The following is an 18872-nucleotide window of genomic DNA, read 5'->3' on the forward strand; positions in this document are numbered from 1 at the left end:
GGAATCTTTTTTGTCAAACAATGCCAGACTTTTTGTCATGTAACAATCCAAGTGCTTTTAATTACGACAGTACATGAGAGTTGTAGAACAGTTGTGAAGTTCACTGATTTTAAAGTTAATGTGAAATGTTTCATTTCAGATTTTGTAAAGGCGAAAATTTATTTTAAGTACAGTTTTCTAACTGAAGCATTTGGTCTTAGGATATCTCCTTATCAGTACCTCTTCCTCTCCTATGTCGCATTTATTTGAACCCAATGAATTTTTTTAAAGAGATTATTTTTCAATCAGAGTCAGAGAAATATTATAAGTGTTAATGTTTGTGCCAGCTTCAATGTGGGCAGCATTGCACACTTCTGAGCCAACATCCAATATTTTCACTGAACATTGGCAAGGTTATTAATTTATCAACTAATCTACAGATGTTATATGTATGAAGCTATTTTACGGACAGCATTGCACTTTACTGTGCCAAGATTGAATGTTTTCTATGTCTACTGTGGAGAGAACAGTATATCAAGATTACATCAGTTGTGACTCTTGAGCTGAGGAAAATTTATTTCATAGTTCAAAAGCACTTCGCAATCTCTTCAAATGAAGAGATTAGGAACGAGAAATGGAAGAGGGTAACCCAAAAGCTTAAGGTAACTTCTGAAGAAGTTGTAAAGGTGAGGGAGTCTGAGAGAATAATGTTAAGAGTGGGTAGCAACTCAGTGCTGGACGAGACTGAACAGAGAACAAAATGGATGATAATATTAATTGAATGAGGGGAAAGAATGGACAGAAATCTCAACAATGAATTAAGAAGAGAAACTAGAATAATAAGTAAGATATGGAACAGTGTATAGATTAGCTGCTGGCATAGTCTCTGAATCAAAGTAAAGCAGGACAAGTACGGAAGTAGAAAGAAGTGATGGTACAATGGTACATAAACTGGATGAAATGCTGAGAAGATGACAAGCAAATGTAGAGTGCCTAAATAAGACTGATCAAAAACCAAACGATACTGGATTAGAAGTGGAGATGAGAGTTGTAGATGAGGACAAAGAATACTGCATCTTGGAAGGAGAAGTAAAACAGGCTTTGGAGAAGAATCAAAACAAATGGAACTGATGGATTACCAGCAGAGTTGTTTAACAGCCTTGGCAGTAGGGGTGTGAAAGAGTTAACTTATCAATGTAATAAGATACAGGAAAAATGTGAATGGCTAGATAACCTTCTCTTGACAATAATGAGACCGATTGAGGGAAAACACTTTGCCAAGAAATGTGGTTATTTTAGAATCATACGTTTGATTTCTCATGCAGAAAAAGTTCTACTAAGGGTGATAAATAGAAGACTCTATGGGAGACTGGAATAAAGTATCACAGAGAAAGAGTATTAATTTAGAAGAGCGGAAGGTACAATACATGCAAATGGACTGTTGAGAATTATACATGAAAAATATGCTGAACGTAGAAAGACATTTATACTGTTTTCGTTGACTTGGAGTAATCCTATGACAGAGTAGGGTGGAATAAATTCATTAACATTCCATGGAAGAATGAAGTCGGCTGGAGGGATTAATGGCTGATAATTTATATCTAATACAGAAAATATGAGCACAGATTGGGGATGTGGTGATAGAGGAAAGCACAGTTGGAAGGGGAGGGTTGCACAGTTGTTGTCTCTCTTCAATATTGTTTAACATATATTTGGAGCATGTTATTCAGGAATGTTTGAAACGAAAAAAGATGATTGCGTGTTGGTGGTAGAAGGATAATTTGCATTCAATTTGCAGGTGATGTGGTGTTATTGGCAGAGATAGACAGAACTATTACAGGAATGATAAAAGATTTAAATAAGACCTGTGAGGAATTCAGAATAAGAATTAATAAGAAAAAAAGCACGATGATAAGAGCAAGAAATTATTTTTCTGTTCATTTTACAGTAGCAGCCTTAGCAACAACATAGTTGGGGAGATACAGAAGCCAATAGTGCTTTCAAATATCTTGGAGAAGGCATAATTACAGAAGACATATGATGCAATAAAGGTGGGGTAAGATGATGATGGTGTCCTCTTGGGTAAAATATTCCAGAGGTAAAATAGTCCCCCATTCGGATCTCCAGGCAGGGACTACTCAAGAGGACGTCATTATCAGGAGAAAGAAAACTGGCATTCTACGGATCGGAGTGTGGAATGTCAGATCCCTTAACTGGATTAGAAAATTTAAAAAGGGAAATGGATAGGTTGAAGTTAGATATAGTGGGAATTAGTGGTCAGGTGAATACAGGGTTATAAATAAATATTCAAATAGGGGTAATGCAGGAGTAGGTTTAACAATGAATAAAAAACTAGGAGTGCGGGTAAGCTACTACAAACAGCATAGTGAATACATTATTGTGGCCAAGATAGGTACCAAGCCTACCCCTACTACAGTGGTACAAGTTTATATGCAAACTAGCACTAAAGATGATGAAGAAATTGATGAAATGTATGATGAGATAGAAGAAATTATTCAGGTAGTGAAGGGAGACGAAAATTTAATAGACATGGGTGACTGTAATTCGAGAGTAGGAAAAGGGAGAGAAGGAAACATAGTAGGTGAATATGGACTGGGGGTAAGAAAAGAAAGAGAAAGGCGTCTGGTAGAATTTTGCACAGAGCATAACTTAATCATAGTTAGCACTTGGTTTAAGAATCATAAAAGAAGGTGGTATACATGGAAGAATCCTGCAGATACTAGAAGGTATCAGATAGATAATATAATGGCAAGACAGAGATTTAGGAACCAGGTTTAAAATTGTAAGACATTTCCAGGAGCAGATGTGGACTCTGACCACGAGCTATTGATTATGAATTGTAGATTAAAACTGAAGAAACAGCACAAAGGTGGGAATTTAAGGAGATGGGACCTAGATAAATTGACTAAACCAGAGGTTGTACAAAGTTTCAGGGACAGTGTAAGGGAACATTTGACAGGAATGGGGGAAAGAAATACAGTAGAAGAAGAATGGGTAGCTTCGAGGGATGAAGTAGTGAAGGCAGCAGAGGATCAAGTAGGTAAAAATGCGAGGGCTAGTAGAAATCCTTGGGTAACAGAAGAAATATTGAATTTAATTGATGAAAGGAGAAAATATAAAAATGCAGTAAATGAAGCAGGCAAAAAGGAATACAAATGTCTCTAAAATGAGATCGACAGGAAGTGCAAAATGGCTAAGCAGTGATGGCTAGAGGACAAATGTAAGGATGTAGAGGCACATATCACTAGTGGTGAGATAGATACTGCCTACAGGAAAATTAAAGAGACCTTTGGAGAAAAGAGAACCACTTGTATGAATATCAAGAGCTCAGATGGAAACCCAGTTCTAAGCGAAGAAGGGAAAGCAGAAAGGTGGAAGGAGTAAATAGAGGGTCTATACAGGGGCGATGTTCTTGAGGACAATATGATGGAAATGGAAGAGGATGTAGATGAACATGAAAAGGGATATACGATACTGCGTGAAGAGTTTGACAGAACAGTGAAAGACCTGAGTCGAAACAAGGCCCCGGGAGTAGACAACTTTCCATTAGAACCACTGATAACCTTGCGAGAGCCAGTCCTGACAAAACTCTACCATCTGGTGAGCAATATGTATGACACAGGCGAAATACCCTCAGACTTCAAGAAGAATACAATAATTCCAATCCCAAAGAAAGCAGGTGTTGATAGATGTGAAAATTACCGAACTATCAGTTTAATAAGTCACAGCCGCAAAATACTAACGCGAATGCAGATGACTGGAAAAACTGATAGAAGCCGACCTCGGGGAAGATCAGTTTGCATTCCATAGAGATACTGGAACATGTGAGGCAATACTGACCTTACGACTTATCTTAGAAAAAAGATTAAGGAAAGGCAAACCTACGTTTCTAGCATTTGTAGACTTAGAGAAAGCTTTTGACAATGTTGACCGGAACACTCTCTTTCAAATTCTAAAGGTGGCAGTGATAAAATACAGGGAGCGAAAGGATACTTACAATTTGTACTGAAACCAGATGGCAGTTAGAAGAGTTGAGGAGCATGAAAGGGAAGCAGTGGTTGGGAAGGGAGTGAGACAGTCTTTTAGCCTCTCCCTGATGTTATTCAATCTGTATATTGAGCAAGCAGTAAACAAAACAAAAGAAAAATTTGGAATAGGTATTAAAATCTATGGAGGTTCGCCGATGACACTGTAATTGTATTAGAGACAGCAAAGGACTTGGAAGAGCGGTTGAACGGAATGGACAGTGCCTTGAAGGGAGGATATGAGATGAACATCAACAAAAGCAAAACGAGGATAATGAAATCTAGTCGAATTAAGTCGGGTGATGCTGAGGGAATTAGATTAGGAAATGAGACACTTAAAGTAGTAAAGGAGTTTAACAATTTGGGGAGCAAAATAACTGATAATGGTCGAAGTAGAGAAGATATAAAATGTAGACTGGCAATGGCAAAAATGAGTTTCTGAAGAAGAGAAATTTGTTAATATCGAGTATAGATTTAAGTTTCAGGAAGTCATTTCTGAAAGTATTTGTATGGAGTGTAGCCATGTATGGAAGTGAAACATGGACGATAATTAGTTTGGACAAGATGAGAATAGAAGCTTTCGCAATGTGGTGCGACAGGAGAATGCTGAAGATTAGATGGCTAGATAACATAACTAATGAGGAGGTATTGAATATAACTGGGGAGAAGAGGAGTTTGTGGCACAACTTCACAAGAAGAAGGGACCGGTTGGTAGGACATGTTCTGAGGCATCGAGGGATCACAAATTTAGCATTGGAGGGCAGCGTGGAGGGTAAAAATCGTAGAGTGAGACCAGTAGATGAATACACTAAGCAGATTCAGCAGGAAGTAGGGTGCAGTAAGTACTGGGAGATGAAGAAGCTTGCACAGGATAGAGTATCGTGGAGAGGTGCATCAAACCAGTTTCAGGACTGAAGACCACAACAACAACAACAACATATATAGTAGTTGCCAAGGAGACATTTGATAGGAAGAAGAGGCTTCTAGGTGACTGCATGGACACAGAGCTGAGGAAGATACTAGTGAAGTGTTTGATGCGAGTGTGTCATTATATTGAGCTGAGACATCGACACTGAGGAATAAGGATGAAAGAAGATTAGAAGCATTTGAAACGTAAATTTGAAGGATGATGGAAGAGATAAAATGGATAGAAAAAGTGAGAAATGAGGATGTGTTGAGATGAGTGGGGGAGGAGAGAGAAATTTTAAAGTAAACAGGAGGAGAAAACACAATTGGTTGGGACAGTGGAAAACAAGAGATTGTTTAGTGATGGATCCTGTGGAACCAACGGTGGATCTAAGAAGAAGAAGAAGAAGGCACACAAGATATCGGAGTATATGAGGGTAGCATATAACACGACTGCAAAGAGACCTGCGTTAGGCCAGAACACTGATGATGATGATGAGGAATCTGGATTCTTTACTATGCTATCTGTCAGACAGAATCAGGCAGCTACTAAACTGCGGTTACTTCAGTATAGATTTTCTAAAGCATTCTGGGATGCTAATTGACAATTTTTTCTTTCATGAAACTCAAATCAAGAAAATAACTGTTTACCCAAGAACAAATCCTCTCTCTGATCATGGTACACACTTAGTTAGGCTAAATAAGAGAGCACATTAGTGTTATGTCTGAGTCGAAATTAGTTACAATAATTAATGACTAAAAGACTAATGTTTTTAAGAATAGCTTACAAGAAAAATCCCATGACGAAATTTATGATTACATAATTGTTAACATAAAATTTATTCTGTTCCATGATAAAATAAATAACTCAATACAGGAAATTACCCATGTTGAAATTTATGGTGAAATAATAGTTATTGCCTGATAAAATAAATAACTGAAAATAGCTCTTCACATAAGCTAATCAGAAAGGATATTAAACAGCTATATAAAATAACACATTTCATTAAATGGGTTAAAGTACCTTGTGTAAGGAAAAAGTAAATATACCCATCTGTGCGGAGGAAGAAAGAAAGATGCTGCAGTAGTTGTAAACTGCTAAATACTGAAAATTACTAAGAAAAGATATTAAAAAGTCAGGCAACATGTACATAATTTCAGAAACATTTAACTGTGACAACAGACTGAATACTACATGTAATGTGGTGAAATGAGGGACAGGACAACCACCCATAGATAGGGTAACATCACAACTGAACTGAATGGAAGGGCTGTAAGTGATGAGTCACAGGTAACAAATATCTCTCTAATAATCATGTCTTAAATATAGTAGAGAAAATAGAGAAAAACAGTTGAAGTGTAAAATCACAGCAGTCTGTTGAAAAATAAATCATCACAAAATTCAGTCATATGAATGTATCACCAGCTTCTCATTCCAAGATTTATGAAATTATATATTGCCTCTAAAACTAAATCTCATCTGATTTTCATGGTGTTTCCAATACAGTGGTAGAGATTTGTTCAAATATAATAAGTCCTGTCTTACCCGAAATCTGTAATGGATCACAAATTCAAGGCATTTTTCCAGAGAGACTGAAATATGACATTGTTAAACCAATCTTTAAGGAAGGTGATGGGAGAGACGTCAATAACTACCAACCTGTTTCACTGCTGACTGCATTTCCCAAATTTTTTGAGAAGGCGATGTATTCTATAATAGTACCTCACCTGGACAACAATAATATCCTCAGCAAAGTTGCTCAACTCAGTATACCACCTACACATTCATTCAAATTTACCAAATTTCACAAGAATGAAATAAGGCCTTTGACTGTGAATCACAATATTCTCCTAGATAAACTAAAGTTTTATGGGATTCATGATATAGCCAACAAATGGACAATGTCATCTCACACCAAACGAATGCAGAAAGTTGTATTTCGTAATTTAAGCAATATTGTCTGGGGACATTATTCTGATTGTTGAGAAATCATGTATGGGACTCCCCAAGAATCAGTCTCTGATCCCCTAGTCTTCATCATATATGAAAATATTCTTCCATCTAATATAAATCAAGCCAAATTAATTCCTTTTGCGATGACAATAGTATTATAATCAATCCAAACATACATACAGCAACAGAAGAAGTGGCAAACAGTGTTCTTAAATGTACCATAGACTGGTTTTCTGGGAATGGTCTCAGTTTCAAAGGCACAGTATATTCAGTTGTGCATGTCTAGTGGTTGAATATCAATGATAAGCGTAATACATGATGAGGAAATAATAAATAGGGTGGAAACTTCAAAATTTTTTAGTGTCCACTTGATGAGTATCTAAAATGGATAAAGGACTTTTAAAACTCTTAAAACATCTTTGCAGCCACGTTTGCATTTATAATTGTTGGCATTTCAGTCAATAATTACATGTGGAGTAATGTTTTAGGGTCACTCATTTCTAATGGAGCAAGTGATCATTGTTCAGAAATGTGCTGTAAACATTCTAAGTGGTGCTCACCCATGATCATTTTGCTGGAAACGTTTTGAGGAGGTGGGCTTTCTGGCTACTGCTGCACATTGTATTTATATTCTCATCATTATTTTTGTAAATAATCTGGTGCAGTTCAAAAGGAACAATGATGACTTAATTGCAATACCAGAAGGAGAAAGACATTCATTACTCCAAAATAAACCTTTCTTGAGTACAATAAGAGATGCACAATGCTGCAACTAATGTTGTTGGTAACCTACCCAGTGCTAGAAAACATCTAAGAGACAGCAAAGTAAAATTAGAAAACAAACTGAAATAGTTTCTTCTTGCAGCTCTTGCTGTTTTATAGAAGAATTTCTACTATTTTAATGTGCAAAAGGAATTATGAACTCACATCTGCATAATTAATAACAATAATGAAAAATGGAAAGCAACTATGCAGATGTCCATCATGTAGCCATATTTACAAATTAATTTGCTATGTGAAACTTGTATGGACTCATCCATATCACTATGAATTATCATGCAAATTATCCATGGAACATGAAACAAAGTAACTAAGTAACCATCTAAGTAACCAACTCCTCACCACCAATATTCCTGGTGTCCCACCCCCCACTGTTCAAGATATCACATATGTTTTATCATTAGTGTGCTCCAGAAAATTTCTCTCTTTGAACAGCTACATAACCTCCAACAGCAATTCTTATCAACTCAATCTGCTTACCATGTTACCTACTCTGTAAAGCAGTTGCAATTCCTCTGCAGCCATCTTGATATTCTTGTCTGAAATGGTGCCCAACAACACTCCTACCTAACGCACCATGGCACAACTGCAGCTCAAGATCCTATTAAGTAACATCCATTCCCTCTAATTTGCATGCTACCCCCAAACTTTATCCTTTCGTTTACCTTTCACTAAACATTCTGACTACTGCCCAGCATAATTTGCATGTCATCCAACACTTCACACATATTCCCAAAACCTGTAGCCAAAATGGGAGTTTCAGCAGGCCATGTCTGATATAATCTTATTTGCCTGAACACTTATTCAATCTTCATGTATACCACTTACTTCAAGAGTATGACAGTAACAGGTGTCACCAACTGTATCAGTCTCAAATACTCTGCTTTCAAAGCCTTCATTGTACACATTAACCAGATTGCCCCCAATACACACACAGCTGTTAACATGAATAGACGCTTCCTTGGCAAACTTGACCAGTGGCATCTTGTTTCTATCACTCTAAGAGCTGACCAGGTTCTCTTACCCCAGTACATTTGACCTGAAAACAGTCCCCTCTGACACCATCCTCACCTCAACCAACCACCTAAAATGAATGTCACCAATCCATTTGCAAGTGATCATATTCCCATACTTTTCTCAATAGCTTACACAACATTCAAAAACACAAGGGCGTACCACTGACCCTCCATCAATGTCACACAAGTTTACTGAAATACCAACACCATCTATACCCACATTGAAGACCACAAAATTACTCTGAAAAAACCATATTGCAGAACTCACATGAGACACCCTTCACTGCCTCTGTCCTCATGACATGTCTCAAGCCACAAGTCGACCAAACACCAAGATAGCAATCCCATGTACTAACTATTCATTTAAACCACCATAGCAGACTATTACTGCAACTATTAACAGGGCATATCTAAATCTACACTTACATGGTGGGGGTCCCAAACACTAGAGGAGTACTCTACAATACGTCACTCTGTTCTTTATGTGACCTCCTTTATAGATGAGCTACTCTTTAATACGCTTCCAGCAACCTGAAGTGAACCATTCACCTTCCTTGCTATCAAACTTACGAGGGTGTTCGATGCTACATTGGTTTGCACAGTTATCTCCAGACATTGAATAGAAATGACTGTCAAGTAGGACACAACTAGCAGTGCATTCCAGATTTACAGGATAGTTTTCCCTACTTATCTGTATTACCTTATATTTTTCTAAACTTAGAGCAAGCTGCAATACATTACACAATTAAATAGTCATCCTGTATCCTCCAACCATTATTCGACGACACTTTCCCATATAGTACAACATCATCAGCGAACAGTCGCTACTGACCAACCTATCGGTCGTCATTTGTGCATACAAAGTACCTTGGAACATGTTTCCACATTTGGAGTAACGTTAGTTTTCTGGAGTAATTTTTGAAAAGCCTGCAGCACCTAAAGAGTGAATGGCAACATATAAAAATACATGAAATTGATAGATCTTATAGATTTTTACAGTCATCCATGGACAATTTCTCCATTATTTTCTTACTATGCACAGAAGGGCAAGACAGTACCGCATCGGTCACTGTTCAAAATGAGTTCTCTCATGCATTATAATTCTAATTATTTCTAATTTGCTGCCCATCTTCAGTGCAATGCAAAATGACGCTAAGTGACTGTTCCTTGTATACTTGGTGGTGAAATCATAATATACATAACATATCAGTTATCATTCCCTGCACACAATATAGTTGTAACAACATTTTAATTTTGCTCATAAATTTCTGATCTATTTGGTGGCAAATGTGTTAAATGCATTTAATTGTATGGATATGAATCTCATGTACAGAGTCAGTTCTCAGATTTGCTTAAGCACCCAATCACTCCATCATTAACATAATATGGAAAGATACACAGTTCATATTGACATAAGAGACTTGGGAAACAACATCTCACTAACCCTCATACTTGAAATATGATGAATCTGATTCTATTGATTACAGCACATATCAGAGCGATTGTTATAGTAAAAACATCGCAGACTATTTACTACCAGAACATAGATAACTTAATTCAAGAAAAGAACAGTATCTTAATTAATAATGAAGTAATTAAAAGTCACACTGTATCATTAAATATGGCAGATACCATAAGGAAGATTTTTAAGAGATATTGTAACCTATATGTACAAAACTAATGTGATTGTACCAGTAAACAGCTTTTACACCTTCATATTCTATGCAGTAATTAGTCATGTTCGTATATTAATGTGCATCATGTTGTAATGTTATTTTAAATCAGTTAGGGACAACAAAAGACTTGGAACATAAACTGAATGGAATGGATAGTTTCTTGGAAAAAGGTAACAGAATTAACTGAATTAAATCTATTTATAATGAGGACTGCTGCCAATCTGAAAATAGCAGCAACAGTATTTCTGAAAATAAGAATTTTATTAACATTGAGTGTGAAATTCAGTGTAAGGAGGTCTTTCCTGAAGACATTAGTCAAGAATGTTGTCCTCTGTGGAAGTGAATTATCGAAGAAAAATATCTGTGACAAGAATACAATGCAAGTATAAGCTTGAATTCCATTTTTTACCACCTTCCATGAGCAACTGAGAAGGTGACAATCCATTTTACCACCTTTCATGGGCTTTTCTTCCACGAGACGATTCGAATAATATGTCACATGCCATACTTTGGACGTAGCAGACTTAATTTGCAAATCACACGATAATGAAAGTGTACATGGCTGCTTGGAATACGATACCAAATAATCCCTTGCCCCATTCGTGTGTACATATATTTTGGTAGGAATTCAGACATGGAACTGAGAGGAGGTGATGAGCTGTGATGCAGCTATTTCTTTAAAAGCCTTTTTTCAGATACTGTGTCACAGGATAGGGATGGGTCATAAATATAGTGCCCGGGAGGGATACAGCAAGGGCCTCGACAGAGCTGCAAAGCTTGTTTCGCCACAGGGAGTCTACAGTGTGTTTACTGCCTCAGGTGTCCAAAGGGAGAGGAAACTGCGCAGTTCCGACTAATTGGATGGGCTGCAATTTCGGATGCAAAGAACGGAATACGTAATTAAAACGGCAAGTGGCACTCACGTGAGCAGTACATGATCTCTACACATACAAATGAATCTCGTAGAACGCTCTATAATTGGCGGGACAGTCTAAAACTTTCCAGTGGGGGGAGATCGCCCTATTTTCGTCATTTCTTTATGGAAGTGGAGTTACCAGGTATGACAACTGACAGTTTTTTTAGTTAATCATATGAGTAGGGACCCCTCCATCGGGCAGGCCGTTTGCTGGATGCCGGTCTTTCAATTTGACGCCACTTTGGCAACCTGCAATCGATGAGGATGATAGGATGATGATGAGGACAGCATAGCACCCAGTCCCTGAGTGGAGAAAATTCCCCAACCCAGCCAGGAATCGAACCTGGGCACAGAGGATTAACAATCTGTCATGCTGACCATTCAGCTACCGGGGGCAGACAGCACAATTGACAGTAATGTTTTGAGGGTGGCAGAAATAATTCCTCTACATAGCAGTTTGGTCGGCAGACTCCAATTTTGGAGCGTGGCATTACTGTCCACAGCCAGCAGAGAGGTGGCTCAATACATGCAATTTGCAGACAGGAAAGTACTCTCTCTCTGTCTCTCCAGAATGTTGTGTTGATACACAGAGTGCTTTATTCCGTGGTCACTTTGATCACAATGGACTCTAAATGGATCAGCAATAAATAAGCTGAGAGTCTCGAATGTTCTCAAAATGGAGACAGATGGAAGAGTCATGTCAGTTAATATGTTCTTGCGAGGCAAGGGCGTCACTGTGCGCATCGCCTCACCAACCTGGCTAGTGTACGCGGCCATTGTAGACAGACTGGGGACGAATAGTGTTCTGCTTCACTGAAAAACCCGGTAAGAATATGTGACTGACACTTCAGTCAAGAGTATGCAGTTTAATAGGTTGACAGGCAGTGCAGAGTACATATAGTTATCTGGCCTCCCACACGCTCAATGACACACTGGGAGGCAAAGGTAAATTATGCATTGCTATTGCACAGGATGCACATTACATATGATGTTGTCACAAGGGTGCCTCTTCATCCAGTTCCATGTTTGGACTACTACACTAAGCCCTCCTTGATGGTGCATTCAGCCAGGCAACAAAGTAATGCTGAATTTCATTTAGGAATGATTTAGGAATGGTTGACTGGCTATGTTAACTAATGTTCTTTAAGCATAATATATTTCAGAATACATTTCTGCAGAGTTTTCCCCTTTTCTTACTTGTTTGCTTTATCTAGAACTATCTGACGCTTGTATCGAGACTGACATGTCCTTTTTTAAATTTATTTACCAGTAAACGTTTTCTATGCTGTATCACTTTCTAAACAACATGATAATAAAAACAATATAACAGTACATGGCAATGGATTGTTTTCCTAGAAATAGGCTTCCTACTCTCATTATATTAAAGAACTAGATAGATAAACTCTTTCAGGAATCCACAGATTACCATTCTTCTGATGTCTACCTAATTCCACAATTCGTGCTCCCCACCTGGCAGAGCCCGAACACAAACACTTCTAGACACACTTGTTGCTGTTCTTACTATTTTTGCGTGGCTAGTGGTGGGGAGCAGACTGTAAGAATCGCTGAAATAGTGAAGAAGATTTTGAAATGTGGTGCTACAGAAAAATTCTGGAGATTAGGTGGGCAGATTCGATTAAAGAGGAGTCATGGAATCGACTAGGGAAGAAAAGGCATTTGTGAAATAACTTGATTAAGAGGAGGGGTCAGTGATAGCAAACGTTTTGATGCAGTGAGGAATTGTGATTCTGTTAATGAAAGATAGGTTTAGGAGTCACAAGTGCATAAAAGTTGTAGTGAAATACCGTAACTTGGTTACTGTAAGCAGTTTCAAATAGGCATGGGTTACAGTAATTATGCAGTGATTGGTAGGCTTACACAGGATACAGTGGCTTGGAGGGCTCTATGAAACCAGTATTCGGAACAGAGATCACCACAAAGCTGTCTTGTAAATTCAAGTCAGTTAAATTTCTGTAAACAGTGGTCAAAACGAATAAAAGTGTTATTGTTTAATATTTTCCTCTGTTGCACCTAATTTGCGTTTCAATCTGCTTCTCAGACTAAGATAATGTTATCCTAACTGGCTTGTCAGTCGTGACTGATATTTGTAGACACTGCTAACACGAAATAATTGGAAGTGGTAGTTACTGCCAAGCTCTCAAAGGAACTAGATGCGTGTGCCTGTAGATACTTGTTCTTCAATATTTTCAGACTGATAATGTGTCAGGCATGTCGGGTTGTTATGAAAAGGTGATTATTTTATTTCCATCAAACAGGCTCTTTGGACATTTCGTTATAAAAGTTTGGACGTGTAGAGGGGAGTGAGATCATAATATTTTGAATGGGATCCCACGTCTGGAAACGTACCTTTTCTGTTCTACGTTTCAGAGTTACTTGTCCTGGTTGCAGTGGGGTACAAAAGATGAAATGTAGTCTACTACATCAGACAGTCACCTGATGTGGAGTTGTACGCAAAGCTTAATTTATAAAATTCTTGTAGAGACAGAGGAAGATCTCCTAGCACAAGTTCTGGCCTCTGCACTAGAATCTGAAGAGACACCAGGTGGGATGCTGAGTGTACAGGAATGTGCTTCAGAGGTAGAATGTCTGTAACAACGTTGGTGGTCGCCACATCAGTTTGTAGTTGTAATGAGTGAGTAGTGTTCTGTACATACAGATGCTGGATTCCTTTTTGTTCTGGAATGTGATGTGTGTTAATACAAATAAAAGTGTTTAAGTGATAAATGAATATTTCGTTTATGTTTCCTTTCAAACTGTTGCCTAATAATGATACTGCGTTAGGCCCAATTCAGTTCTTCAAGATGAAGTGGATAGTTAAATATCTGAGTTGAAACCATCGTAGAATGGAAACGGTATGTTTCCAGACATGGGTTCCTATTCAAAACACGATGTACTCACTCCCCTATACAAGTCAAAGAAGGCTGTAACGGGAATTTCCGAACACCCTGCATATGAAAGTGAAACGAACAATATTTCCTTTCACTAGTTATGTAATATTTGCTAAACTATCAATTCCATAAAAAGTGTACTTGACAGTAGTCAACACTGGATAACGCTACTGATTGAAATGTGAATGTCTTTCTTAATATACAGATGGTCATTACTGAATTACAGCTATGTTTCGTGCGTAAATAATAATAAATGCCCAACAATGCCATACTTTCCACTAAATGACAAGATATGCGATAGGTCCTAAATGACAGAAGCAAACTTAATTCAGTACTCCATCACAAATGAAACTAAGTCGGCTACTTACCGTCACCTGTTTTTCCCCAGCCGCTGAGCAAGGCAGTTTTTCCTACGAAGGTGTCATTGACCTCGCTGAAGGAAGGTAACGTGATCAGCTCAATGAAACCTTCAGGACAAAATGTTAAATTATTTATACTGAAAACATTTTATGTTTGGATTGTCTAAATCTAGAAAGCAGTACTACCTAACAAAGGACATAGATTGAAATAACACACCTATGCAATCCTCATGTTAGCTTGACAACAAGTCCTGAGCAGTCACATTATGAGATGGTAACACAGGTGGTTACCAGTATAATAGTGGCACGCCTTGAAAGCAGTCGCCAACTGTTCCGCGAAAGTGTCCTTACAAGGAATCACTATTACAAAGTGATGAATATGGGACCATGCTACAACCACCTATGTACCGTCCCCTGTCAGGTCACACTTTCATCTGACATGTGGTTATGTATTCCTTTTTCTCTTCCCTTTCATCGTCTTAGTGGTATAGGAAGATGAATTAAGCCAAAGATAACAATCTATTGATACATAGTCAACCCGGATTTAGGAGACGTCGTTCTCGAGAAATAGAATTAGCTCTTTACACAGACGAAGTGTTGAGTGCTATCGACAAGGGATTTCAAATTAATGCCATATTTCTAGACATACAGGCGGCCTTCAACAACCCTGTTTCACAAGCGGCTTGTAATCAAACTGCGTGCTTATGAAATATCGTTTCAGTTATGTGACTGAATTAATGATTTCTTGTGAGAGAGGTCACAGTTCATAGTAACTGATGGAAAGTCATCGAGATATTACAAGGTGATTTCTGGCATTCCCCAAGGTCGTGGAGGGGCTGTCTAAGTTTTTTTCCAGATAATATTGTCGTTTATCGTCTAGTAAAATCAAAAGATCAAATCAAATTGCAAAACGATTACAGATGATGGCTGTTGTGTGTTGTCTTCAGTCCAACGAGTGATTTGATGCAGCTGTCCATGCTATTCTATCCTCTACAAGCTTCTTAACCTCCAAGTACCTACTACAAACTACATACTTCAGAATCTGCTTAGTTTATTCACCTCTTGGCCTCCCTCTACGATTTTTACTCTCCACTCTGCCTTCCAATACGAAATTGGTGATCCCTTGATGCCTCAGAACATGTCCTACCAACCGATCGCTTCTTCTAGTCAAGTTGTACCACAAATTCCTCTTCTCCCCAGTTCTATTCAGTACCTCTTCATTAGTTATGTGAGCTACCCTTTAATATTTAGCATTCTTTCAAAAGCTTCTATTCTCTTCTTGTCTAAACAATTTATAGTCCATGTCTCAATTCCATACATAGCTAGATTCAATACAAATACTTTCAGAAAGGACTTCCTGACGCTTAAATCTATTGTCGATGTTAACAAATTTCTCGTCTTCAGAAACTCTTCCCATGTCATTGGCAGTCTACCTTTTATTTCCTCGCTACTTTCACCGTCATCAGTTACTTTCCACACCAAATAGCAAACCTCATGTACTACTTTACGTGTCTCATTTCCTAATCTAACTCCTTCAGCATCATCTGATTTAATTCTACTACATTCCATTATTCTCGTTTTCCTTTTGTTGGTGTTCATCTTATGTCCACCTTCCAAGACACTGTCCATTCTGTTCAACTGCGCTTCCCAGTCCTTTACTGTCTCTGAGAGACTTACAATGTCATTGGCATCCCTCAAAGTTTTTATTTCTTCTCCATGGCTAGCCTCTGTGACTGAGCGGTTCTAGGTGCTTCAAGTCTGGAACCGCGCTACTGCTACAGTCGCAGGTTCGAATCCTAACTCGGGCATGGATGTGTATGATATCCTTAGATTAGTTAGGTTTAAGTAGTTCTAGGTGTAGGGGACTGATGACCTCAGATGTTATGTCCCATAGTACTCAGAGCCATTTGAACCAAATTCTTCTCGGTGGATTTTAATTAATATTCCAAATTTTTCTTTTGTTTCCTTTACTGCTTGTTCAATATATGGATTAAATAACATCCAGGATATGCTACAACCCTGTCTCACTCCCTTCCCCTCGACTCTTACAACCGCCATTTGGTTTCTGTACAAATTGTTAGTAGCCTTTCGCTCCCTGTGTTTCACCCCCGCCACCTTCAGAATTTGAAAAAGAATATTCTATTCAAGATTGTCAAAGCTTTCTCTAAGTCTACAAATGCTAGAAACGTAGGTTTCTCTTTCCATAATCTATCCTCTAAGGTAAGTAGTACGGTCAGTGTTGCCTCACGTGTTCCTGCATTTCTATGGAATCCAAACTGATCTTCCCTGAGTTCGGCTTCTACCAGTTTTTCTCTTCGTTTGTAAAGAAATAGTGTTAGTATTTTCCAGCCATGACTTATTAAACTGATAGTTCGGTAATTTTCACACCTGTTAACCGCTGCTTTCTATGCGATTGGAATTATTATATTCTTCTTGAAGTCTGAGAGTATTTCACCTGTCTCATACATCTTTCTCAGCAGATGGTAGAGTTGTGTCATGGCTGGTTCTCATAAGGCTATCTGTAGTTCTAATGGAATGTTATCTATTCCTGGGGCTACAATAATGCCTTCGCTATGCTGTTCATAGTAGCTTGTGTGTGTGTATTTATAAACAATCCATGACCTTCGGCAGTTTAAATGATATGACATGATGAAACAATTTATTTCTTGCTAAAATCGAGGACCTCATTCCTTCCTTCCCTAAAATAAATCGTATTATGTATGTGTTGCTGATGTACTTGATTTTACGTTTTTTAAAGAGCCATAGGTTCTTAGTAAGACTTCTCATCGATTGCATTTTATTCTTATGGTCCAGTTTCTTCTGTAAATGAAAAATACGATGTTACTTGATGACAATATACACATTATCAGGTTGAATACATTTTACATATTTATAAGGCGCATCTAGAAAGTAAGTTACCCTAGTGTTTTAAAACAAAGACAACATAGTTGCATGACAAACGTTATTGGCAACAGCCATAGCAAATGTTTGAGCTATTTTTCGACACAGTCACCAAAAGAATTGAGACATTCGTCATATTGTGAGATCAATTTTTGTGTTCCTGTGTTGTAGGTGTCTGCTGCCTGTGAATAGAACCAGCATGCGATAGTCGTCTTCAGCTCTTAGTCGTTGTTAAAACGCTGGCCAAAGTACAGGAATTTCTTGAGGTTCAAGAAAAGATAGAAGTCGCTGGGAGCACGATCAGAACTGTATACTGGATGACCAGACAGCTCCCAGCCGAACTTCTGCACAACAGTTGCTGTGCGCCGAGCCATATGGGCCTGAGCACAACACCCGCAGTAAGCATTCCAGTCCTTTTGTTCTGAACGGCACGTCGCAGTTTCCGCATTTTTTTTTTCAGTAATGGTCAGCATTCAATGTGTCGACTCTGGGCAGAGAGTCATTGAGCAGAATGCCCTTACTGTCCCAGAAAACCGTGAACATTAGTTTCTGCACTAACAGTTGGAATCTCCTCCTGACTGGGAATCTGCAGAGATGCCAATGCATTGACTGTTGGTTGGTTTCAGAGGCCAAGTGACATACCCACATCTCATCGCTTGTGGCGAACTTATTGAGGAACTTGTAGTCGTCACCATGATACTACTACAGAAAGCTCAGTACTGCTCCAGAGCGTTTCATTTTGTAAGTAGTAAGTGGGTACATTCAGTGCACCAGGGGATTATTTAATAATCAAACCCGCCCCACCCAACAAAAATAAATATAAAAATCAGCAAATCATATTTTATATTGAAAAGGTGCACAAGTTGCTCAAACTTAGTTTCGATAAACATTATTATGTTTTTCTTTAGTATACTCAGTAGTAGTAAGTGGTTAGGGTAAGTGCACTAAGGGATTATTTAGTGGTCAGACCCACTCCACCCACAAAAATAAATGTAAAATTTAAATCAATAACAACTAACTCACATAATGAACTCCAAATTCTGAAATTCAATATAATTTTGTAGTTCTTTCCATTCCTTTATATTTTAGTTTAATATTACCATCTTCAGATATCTAATGTCAGAGCTAGATATTATTTTATTAAAGCTGTCTGGCAAAATAATTTTAAATTAATTATCAAGCTCAGTACAAGTTTTCTCCCTGTATCTACTTTTTAAGTATTTAGAGTCTATAATGTAATACAATTCATTTACTTCTAGCTCACTAATCTTTTTAAACAAATTAGAATACTTTCATTATGAAGCTTCTTCAGTAGAGCATCCATTTATATGGAATAATTCTACACTTTGAATCGATGTCCTTAACAGATATGGCTATGTAGGCAATTGTATCTTTCGGAATTTTATCATTAAAATGGCAACTAATTTCAT

The 18872-nt window shown here is 37.9% G+C and overlaps 1 protein-coding gene across 1 annotated transcript in view; it reads right to left on the minus strand.

Moving 5' to 3' along the window:
• The window catches only part of LOC126425306 (collagenase-like), a 176942-nt gene that overhangs the window by 90455 nt on the left and 67615 nt on the right, over positions 1-18872 (minus strand). The window contains exon 4 of the mRNA XM_050088285.1: positions 14551-14649. Within this exon, the coding sequence (XP_049944242.1) occupies positions 14551-14649 (99 nt within the window). The remainder of the gene's footprint in view (positions 1-14550; positions 14650-18872) is intronic.

The sequence above is a fragment of the Schistocerca serialis genome, chromosome 10 (assembly GCF_023864345.2).
Source record: "Schistocerca serialis cubense isolate TAMUIC-IGC-003099 chromosome 10, iqSchSeri2.2, whole genome shotgun sequence".
NCBI classification, from domain to species: domain Eukaryota; kingdom Metazoa; phylum Arthropoda; class Insecta; order Orthoptera; family Acrididae; genus Schistocerca; species Schistocerca serialis.